The sequence below is a fragment of the Juglans microcarpa x Juglans regia genome, chromosome 3S (genome assembly GCF_004785595.1).
Source record: "Juglans microcarpa x Juglans regia isolate MS1-56 chromosome 3S, Jm3101_v1.0, whole genome shotgun sequence".
Taxonomy (NCBI): Eukaryota; Viridiplantae; Streptophyta; class Magnoliopsida; order Fagales; family Juglandaceae; genus Juglans; species Juglans microcarpa x Juglans regia.
Window position 1 is genome coordinate 21,895,915 of NC_054599.1, and position 10,759 is coordinate 21,906,673.

The 10,759-nt window shown below is 32.9% G+C and overlaps 1 protein-coding gene across 1 annotated transcript; it reads right to left on the reverse strand.

Annotated features, from left to right (window-relative positions):
* Positions 1-977: 977 nt before the first annotated feature.
* Positions 978-4,470, reverse strand: LOC121257400 (GSH-induced LITAF domain protein-like). The gene is made up of 3 exons (XM_041158389.1): positions 4,186-4,470; positions 1,372-1,498; positions 978-1,259 (listed from the first exon to the last, which is right to left on the reverse strand). Exons 1-3 carry the CDS (start codon positions 4,377-4,379, stop codon positions 1,176-1,178), a joined length of 405 nt encoding a protein of 134 aa, XP_041014323.1. The 5' UTR covers positions 4,380-4,470; the 3' UTR covers positions 978-1,175.
* Between the last annotated feature and the right edge of the window lie 6,289 nt (positions 4,471-10,759).

Below are 10,759 nucleotides of genomic sequence, written 5' to 3' on the forward strand. Positions count from 1 at the left end.
AATCGTCTTCGAGTGAGAGAAATTGAGGGAGAAAAAAAAAGAGAGGGAGGAAAACCGAAGGAGTTAAGGTAGATCTGGGAAAATGTCGAAAAGGAACCAAACTCGTTAAAACGGTGCGTTGTTATTTCATTGAAACTATGTGTCTACGTCAGACTCGTTTGTCCTGCGATTGCATGAGCGACTGCAGCAAGAGTTTTTCAAATAAAAAACACCACTTTGGGTTTTTTGTCATAGCAGAATGCTAAAACTAACTAAACTTATCAGTGGGCTTACAAAACAAGGTACGGTAGGCAGATTTGAATCCAACCCGTTAAAAAGTGGCCACTAAAAACCATAGGCCCATTTGAGCCCCTGCAATTAGACTAGGCACCCCGCACCAGTGCCGGTAATAACCGGAGCTCCATTCATCCTTGCAAGAAAAAAGGCATTTCTTTCTTCGTAGCTTGGTTTCCTTCTCGCTTATGTAAACCTGCTAGAAATGTTTCAGTCGTGCTGCACTAAAATAAGTAATGTTATATATAAGTTTTTTTTTTTTTTTTTTTTTTAGGAAGTTATAGATAAGTTTTAAAAAGTAAAACTCATTGTAAAAATATAACTCTTTTTAAATGAGTTGTACTTTTTTCTTGAAGGACTTGCACTAATAATTGTTTTCTAAAACACCTCAGAAAAGCCTCACCTTTTCAACCCAAACTTAATTTTCAAACCACCCCAAGATCGTGTAATTAGTAGTTTCTTCTCATTGGATTTATCTTGCTCCTAATTAAAAAAAAAAAAAAAAGCATTATAGGTTACCCATGCATTTCTCTGTGTGGCCGTAAAGTATCTATTGGCTCAATTTTTACCCTCCAATGCAATTGCTTTCATCTACCAGAGGGCGTTATATGAGGTGTGGAAATACAATAGAGAATCATTAGTCGTAAACAAGCTTCATAATGCTGATGTCAAAAGAGCAAAAAAGAAAACACCCAAGATGCAGGTAAAGGAAACACGAGTATGTGGACATTGGCAAAAAACATGTAACCAGCTGTATGATTTAAGTGTCATAGAGATCAACCATTGTATTGCAGCATTTCAGAAATATATGTACCGGGAATCTTACTTTACCACTTAATGTAAAGAGAGACGAGTTAAAAACAAACAGACAAGAAACCAGCAGTCATGATCAGAAGATCATATCATGCAGGAAATGCAAAGCTCTCCTGTGTCCAATGAGGAGGATCCATCACAGCACATGGATCTGATTTCTCAAAATCCCCAACCTACATTGAAAGCCATTGAACATAGCAAGGGCAATGTAAATCACCATTCAAAAACTTTTGTACATACGGGCATGCAATTATTGGAAGAAAAGGAACAAGAATGACCCGATACCTTTTCCTTGCAGCTAGAGCAGTAGTGATATTTATGCCATAGGCAATCCATTGAAGGACAAAGAAAGCAAACTCCAAGCATCATTGGCATCATGCAACCGACAACAGCTGCCAAACTTGGCTTAGATCTATATTCCACATGAAATATCATAATGAGAGAGGTCGACCAAAAAAGTATACCACTTCCTGCTATTATTAAAAAAAAATAAAATTAAAAGGCTTGTAACATTTTTTTTATATAGGTAACATGATAACAAAAGGCCAGTAACATTTAAAACACTAATTGTCAATTTTGATTGACTGACTAGTCTTCAATTTTGCACTCTAAGGAAAGATGGGTATTATGACCATTTATTGGAGTCCACACATATTATGGCAAACGAATGTGAAGCAGCACTGGCGAAAAGATCAAAGAAACTCAGAAAGAGAAGTTCCCAAAAGCCACATTCACAATGCCATTTGAAATGGAAGGGGGGGAACTAACGAGCAGTGATAGGGAGGGGTCATCTACAGATCTTGCAGATCTGAAATAGAGCATCCAAAAGCATAATTGATCCTTTTTTATAAGTAATATGAAAATAAGATCCTAACCATCAGAACAGATTCCTCTGTTAACAAAAATGTCCAAATGAGAGGTGACAACTACATGAATAAAAAGGAACTTATGTAAACAACAGCAACTCATGACAGAAACTATCAGCCATTTTGTCAGATAGATGCTTCTACAATCTGCTCTCAAAGAAACTTCCCAAATACTTGAAAGGGAACTGACATATGAGCTCAACTATGGTTAATAACTATTCATGGTCATGCATCATATTGCTTCAAGTTTCTAATGACCTTTAGACATAATATCAGATTCTATTCAGAAATAACCATTCACAACATTCCAACCACAAAGAAAAATAAAACTCCACATTTTTCTTCTTGTTAATTAGAAACCAAAAGGATACCTTCTCTTTCCTAAAGTTAAAAAATACACACACACGCACACGCACACTAAGGTTGAGGGTTTTTTTATATTGCTTTCATTTCTGATTTTAAGTCACCAAAAATTAAGATTTCAAACAAAGGAAAAATAGTACTAATAGGCCCTTTTTTTTTATATAAGTAAGAAATTTATTAAAAACCACATAATTAGGCATAGCCCAAGTATACAGGAAGTATACAAGAGAAAACACTTAATTACAAACTAAAGCTGAAAAACAGCACAGTCAATGGAACTAAATCCATCTATTACAACTAATAGGCCAAATTGAGTGTTCAAAAAATAATAAAACTTGTTTCTATGTGATTTCTAAAGTCTATTAATAGGCCATCCATCCATCAACCTTTTCTACAAATGGAAAACATCTTAAAAGTTTCTCTCTTTCTTGAAACAAGTAAGGATAATCTTAACTCATGACATTTCAGCTTTGACAGTCACCATATTCCCCTCCACTTCTATTAGGTACTACATTTCTACTACTTTCTACTCATTTTGGCATTGAGAAAATTCTCACACAGAGGTGTAAATGTGTTGACTTTGAGTGAGTAAGAAGTGGTCAAGCTTTATTTGTTTAATTTGTATTTGGAAACGAGTCAGCTTGGGCTTATAACCAACTATATTTTGGTTCACAGACGGTTAATTTATTTATGGAACGAGTTCAAGCTTATTGAGAAGCTATTTAATTTTGACAACATAGATTATATACATTATATCTTATAATTTCATCTGCAGATTTTGACAAACCAACTTTGTGTTTTTGTACATATCTTTATAGACTTTAGATCAATGATCATACACATAAGAATTTAAATATACAGTATTAATAAAAAAACTTCCTATAATCTAATTACATTCTTAATATTTAGATAATGCCTATGAATATAATGTTCCTCTGACAAACATTGTTGAAACTATTTTCATCATTTTTTCAGAAACCACTGCAGCATGGACGCAGTCAATAACAAAAGATTGCTCCCAATAGAGGTGTTGGTTACCAAACTTTGGTGTTCAGGACCAAGGCCAGTTCTTGACTGTATATATATATATACATACACATATATACAAAGCAACGTAGTTGTGACTAGGCCAATTTGGCAATAAACCATAGGCCACATTGAAGGAACAAGATATACTCTTAAAAGAATTCTTTCCTCAACAAAACCACATACTTGCATAATAAAACTACTATTCTAGCACAACTGCCTACGCTAATAACTAATCTATCCTAATCTGGCTCTATAAACTGAGGTTAATGTTTCTCATGCTAAATTAAATTTTTAAATGCCAAAGCTCTCAATTTATTTATTTTTCTTCCCCCTAGCTCCCACCCATCCTTAATTTGAACAAACTTAGGTTTGGATTGAAATAGTCTTTCAACTCATGTCATCTTATCTAATCATTACAACTTTTTCAAACTCTCACATAAAATACAATAAACAATTCAACTTTTTTAAATTTCAAAACAAAAATAATATTAAAATATAATATTCTAATAATATTTTATTCAACTTTTATCTTATCAAATCTATCTCAACTCACTATCCCAGCTTCCCCTTAAACATCGACCGATAGACACCGTTGAACAATCCAACGCGGACTCAATAATAAAAACTTTTCAAATTATCTATTGCATGCTTAATCATCCAACAACAGCTATACGGTTTCTTATCTTTCTCATTAGCCAAACATACACGAAACTTCCAAGCAAGATAGTAGGCCACATAGAATTCATCGAAATGATAATACAAGAGATCCAAAAAACAACAAACTAAGAAAAACCTAGAGGTCGACAACAAGATAAGAAATCTTTTTCAATCATTTTCTCACCTGACGGTCGTCATTCCGGTATCTCCGCAGTAGACGCAGTTGATCGGAGCGGGAGTGTCGCGGAAAATGGTCTGCTGAATCGGAATTCCTTTGGGATCGCCGTAGACGGCGTTTGGTGGGATCGTTCCGTCTTGGTACGGATTATGTCCAACATAGAACGGAACTCCGACGACCGGTTCATCTGCCTTCGACATTTCTCAACCTCCTACTCCTTCCCGATCAATTTATTCAAAGCGAATTTGCGCGATTGAACAAATTCGAGAGCGAGTGTGTCTCGGTTTGAAATTTAAAATTTAAATTATTTATTATTATTATTATTTTAAAATTTAAAAAAATTAAATTATTTATTATATTTTGTATTGAAATTTAAAAAAATTATAATGATAAGTTGAGATGAATTAAAGTGAGTTTAGTAACCAAACATAACTGAATGGAAGGTAATCAAATGTCCCAGCGAAAGGAATTATCTTTCAATTCCAAATTGTCTGGCAAAATAGAATAATATTTATTAGAAATATCCTTCAAATTACCTAGTTAACTTAGGTTGTATTTAGATGTTGAAGTGAGTTGAGTTGAGATGATAAAATATTATTATAATATTATTTTTTAATATTATTATTATTTTAAAATTTAAAAAAGTTGAATTGTTTATTATATTTTATGTTAAAATTTAAAAAAATTATAATAATGAATTAAAATGAGTTTAAATGAATTTATATTCATACTACGTGTCATTATCTATTAACGAACTTTAATAAATTTGTAGCTTTGCTTTATTTATTATGGGCAAAATAGCCTTCCCTCTTAAAAGGAAACAACTTTAAAATTAAGCTATACTTGTATTATTAAGTATAAGTCATATTTTATTATTTTTCTAATGCATTTTAATTTTATTTGGCAAGGAAATGTCATCTATCATATTATTCATTGATTTTCAAAATTATCATGGTCATTTAATACTTAAAAGAAAAATCCATGAAAAAAGTGAATACTATAGCTATAAAGATATTTTGTAAAAATAAATTTATAAATTGACATAATTTTATATGATATGTTAGATTTATTTTATAATAAAAATAATTTTATAATCTAATATAATAAATCAAATTGCATGTATTTTTATGAGAACTCTTTATACATTTAAAAAAAAAAAATTGATACAAGCAACAGTATCTGAACAAAGAGGGAAAGTGAAGTCTCAGAAGAGGACTTCTACTCACTTTACAATTCGCAAGTTGGAAAAAAGTCTGGGATCAAGGGAGCTTTTGGCATTACATGTTCCCCGGCCCCCTGTGCACATAAATAAGCTCATCTCCTAGTGTGCAGCTGCTTCAACATCGTATCATCTTTGTATATATGCACTACTACTTCAACCATATGATGTTTGTTAGAGATCTCGTTCAAGTTCCTAAACACTAAGTTATCCACACTTTGATTTTCCTTGTATTGACCGAATGTTTGTCCTTCTCTTACTTGATTGTTGTACAATAATGGCAATGATGACAATTTTGGTTAAGTGAAGTTGCGTTTGGATGTTGAAGTGAGTTGAGTTGAGATTATAAAATATTGTTAAAATTTTATTTTTTAATATTATTATTATTTTGGAATTTGAAAAAATTGAATTGTTTATTATGTTTTGTATTGGGATTTGAAAAAATTATAATGATGAGTTGAGATGAGTTATAGTTCCCAACGAAGCCTGAGGTTAAGTGTTTAGAGTTGGTTTGGTGTATGGGAATGATGGAATTGACGAAGAAGTGAAGGAACTCCAATGCATGTAAGGGCGCACAGCTGTAGTGGAGGCACTAGGGTTGGTACCACTTTGGTGTATAGGATTAGAGTTTGGAATATGGTATGACTAGGGTTGGCAAGATCTTTGGGGATTGGTTAGGGTTGGGCGGTTGGAAATGGATATGGTAAGATTTCTAGATGGAAGGAATCTAACTAGAAAGGAAGGAAATTTCATGTTTGCCTACTAAAGAAAGTCAAGGATGGACTTGAGGTATTTTAAAAAAGAGTTATTTAAGGAATTGATGAAGATTAGCAATTCTTTAAATTAAGGGATAGGATATGGATGGAGTCAAATTACCTAAAAGGTAGGAGTTACCTTATAGAGCACTTGATGACTTCGACTAGGGCTAAATGGATGGAATAAGGAAATTATGGAAAGTATGGCAAATATGGACAGTAAGACTAACACAAGTGTTGGTCAAAATATGGTGTATGCATGGATCGGCAATTGGATGGACGAACACAATGAACAAACTAAGAACACTCAAGAACTTGATGAACAAAAGATAGATAATCTACTATGATTCACGAATTGCACAAAGTTGAAAGAAAACCTCATATATTGATAACTTGAATCACACATATTCAATGAGTTGCAAGGTAGTGATCATTTTTTTGGGATTCATGAATTTTACCCAAAAAAACCCAAGTGCAAAAGCTCTAAATTATGATCTCCTAAACAAATAATCCCCCTCTAGGGTAATTGTCAAAAAATGTAAATAAAATGACTAAAGATCCTATTTATAAAGGTTATAAAGTTGAAACTCCCAAAAGGTCCATTGAAAAATCATTAAATAAATAAAACAAGAAATAACTAAAACGTAATAAGATAGTAGTGGACGGGCTAAGGTGGCCCGTGGCACGCTAAGGCCCATGGTGGCACGGTACGGTGCCGTGCATGGCTTGTTGGTGGGCTGGTTGATGGGCGTGGCAGGGTGCCACACATTGGCTTGTTGGATGGCACGACAGGGTGATGTGCATGGCCTATTGATGGGCGTGGCAAGGTGCCACACAAAGGCTTGCTGGATGGCACGACACAATGTCATGCATGGCTATTGCATGGCCTAAGTAGGTGGCTTGGGTGTTGACTCCACATGGCCCAGGTTGGTGGCCTGGGCGTTGGTACTGTAAGGCATGGGCTAGAGCCATGCGCTGGATGGCATGCTCTCTAGGCATGCCACTAACCTCGCTGACAAGGCTGCATGGCACGAGCTGGAGCTGTATGTTGAGCAGCTTGGCCCAGGCTGGGGACCTGGGCGTTGACAAGGTTGTGCTGCACAGGGGCATGCGCATGGGCCTGAGCATTCTGATGGGCCGTGCGTGGTCACTAAACTCGCTGCGCATGCGACAAGGCATGTGCTTGCTGGCCTGTGCACTGGCATGCGTGTGGCCAGCAGCCTCGCTAGGCGCTGCGTGCGTGTCAAGGCTTGGGCCCTAACATGCATGCGGGTTGGTCAAGGGGCATGTCCCCGACATGTGCGGCATGGTTAAAGGCAACTTTGCTAGGGGTTCGGACAACGTTGCACAAGTGTATGTCAAAAGTAGAGAGATCCGTTACTTATAAGAGCAATGATAGAGTTATGGTGTGTAAATATATCATTTATTGTGAAACATTTTACGGTTATAAACTTATAAAGAGAACATAGTCTAAATATTGGAATTTTTTTTCATGCTATATATGGTAATGGTATTTTTTCATTCGTAAATAAATAGAATTGTAAATATTCATTGAGTATTATTACAGTCATAAAGAGATTATATAAAAATAATTTTATAAAATGACGTGATTTTATATATTTCGTTAAATCTATTTTATAATAAAAATAATTTTTTAATCTAATAAATCGCGTCACATCAATTTATAAGATTAATTTTATATAATAATTATATGACTAGAATATTTTGATTTTGAATTTGATTGACGAAGATCCGTGACCCATTCCTCAAACCATGCATATACATACACCACTTAAAAAGAAAGAAGGCTACAGCCAAGGACCCCTGTGCTGGTATCAGAAGGAATATTGGCAGAGAGAAAGAGAGAGGGCCATACTGACATGCAACTTTGCAGAGTTCAGAAGAGATTCCACAATCCAATTGATATTGGAGCGTCTTATTATTAGTTTCCCAATTATTCTAATTAATTTATATAATATTATCTCAGTAGTCATTACAACAAGTGAGCAATGCAGGGCGGCTCACCCAATACATTCCGCTTGTCCACTCATATTTCAGATATTCGTCCCTTTCCTCCTGTCTATTTTTTGTACTTTGCCACTTTCTTCTCCTCCCCAACTTCAATTCCCCAGCAATTAATTACTCAATTAATCAATATGGCCAGCTATTTAGGCCTAATTTGTATATAGAAAGAATTTCATACTTATATTATTTTATTTTATTATTATAATTTTTTTAAATTTTAAAATAAAAATAATATTAAAATATAATGATAAAAGCTATGCTTATCGTTGAGAGCTACCGCTGGTAATTTTTTTTTTTTACTTTATGATTAAAAAAATATTTTTTAATAATATTGTGAATTTTTTTATTTTTTAAAAAATATTTAAAGATGTTAAAAAATTCATACAAAAAAAAGTAAAACAATAAAAAAGAACAAAATGCATTAGTGGGGAGCTCCCAGCTGGAGCTCCTAGTTTTGGGCCCACTGGCGTAGATCTACCCAAATATAATATTCATTCAACTTTTAACTTTCATCTAAAATTATCTTATCTCATTTTTCTATTCAATTAGAGCTTGTTTTTGTTAACCCTTTCTTTTTTATTGTCTTTTGCTCAAATCTCAAGTTAAGTAAACGTAAAATACACACCGGAAGAAGCTCTCGTCTCCTATATATAAATAATGTTTCATGTTAACTGTACAGTTCCAACTTCTTTAGCAAGTCATTGACATTTTTTTTAATGTTTCATGTTAATTTCCTCTATTTTCCCTACTTATTTTTTGTTTGTCATCGTTTGCCTACCCATCGTCGTCACACACCCTCCTCACAATGTTCGTGACTCTACGCGTACCATCTGTTGATATATATCAACACACCTACATCAACAGGCGAGATTTACCCGCTACCTAATTCGACTCATGCACTTCTTTATTTTATTTTATTTTTTTTCCATTTTGTTAGTGGAAGAAGACGCAAATACCTGCTTCTTTTTCTGAAAATATATATGTGAATATATTTATATATATATATATATATATGGAAGACAAGTGCACCAAAAGCTCCATCATTCTTCGTGCTTCATCCACTACGTACAAGACCACCATTCATATCATGATGTGCCATTGCATAAAAACCGTATAGTATTTAAGGCTTCGTTTAGTTGCTAAATCCATCTCAACTCATCATTATAATTTTTTCAAATTTTAATATAAAATATAATAAATAATTCAATTTTTTCAAATTTTAAAATAATAATAATATTAAAAAATAATATTCTAACAATATTTTATCATTTTAACTCAACTCAATTCAATTCAACATCCAAATGCAGAGTCATCCTCTCCTAAATCTAGTCAAAGTAAGGCCTATATCAATATGGTATGAAAAAGGATAATGATACTCTTACACTTCATTTATTACTATTTTACTATACAACTATTTTTTTCCTTGAGCTTTTTAAATTTGAATTAAAAATTTCATAATATGACATTTTTGCATAATTTAAAAGAAAATAAATTCAATCATTAGCGTAATCATGTAATTTAATTAAAAGTAAATTCAATTTTATAAAAATTGATCCTCTTTACTCTTTGAGTCAATTTTTAGAAAATTAAATTTATATTCTTCTAAATTATATAAGAATGTCATGTTTTAGGACTTTTAATCTAGATTTAAATACCAAAAAAAAAATAGTTGGGTAGTAAAATAAGAGTAAATGAGATGTAAATGTATCATTACTCAAAAAAGAGAAATCACCATAAAAAAAAATTATTTTTTCATCTTAATCCTAAATTTTTTCTATTGTTTTTTTAAATAATGTCTGCGAAATTTGTAAACTATAGGATTTAATAAATTATTTTCTTTTTATTATACTATATTATCATTTTTACAAAAATATATACACATATATATGCATAACCTACACCTCTTGTTTTTAATCTCGTTTTAGATAAATAAAATCTTATCGGCAAAAAAACAAAAAAAAAAAAAGGCAAGCTGAGTTTCATCGACGGTCCCGCCATATTAAAAAAAACAAAAGAAGAAGAAAGGGAAGAACCAAGCGAACTTTTTCAGAAACCCAGAAACTGATGAAGAAAGTTCCGGCATTCTTTTTGGTAACTGCGTTTTTTTAACGGATCATTTTAATCCTCCCAAGACCTTTTTAAACCCAACATAATCAGGAATTAAGTAGCAGCTCTTGAACGCACGCGCACCCATTGCGTGTGTGATGCTTATAAAAAAACCAGTGATAAAGAGACAAGATGCACCACACAGAGGTCTCCTAGTGTGCCCGACCTGGGCCCACCTAGGTTTTCCTCAAACCACGCGCGTTTATAGGGCGTGACAGACTTCTACCTCTACCTCACGTTTGTTTTCATAATTCATCTCATCTCATCTTATTTTATCTCATCTCATTTCGTATCATTTAAATAATTTTTTTAAATTTTTATACAAAATATAATAAATAATTTAATTTTTTTAAATTTCAATTCAATTTTTTCAAATATCAAAATAAAAATAATATTAAAAATATGTATTCTAATAATATTTTATTCAACTTTTAACTTTCATCTCAACTCAACTCATCTCATCCTATTTCGAAAA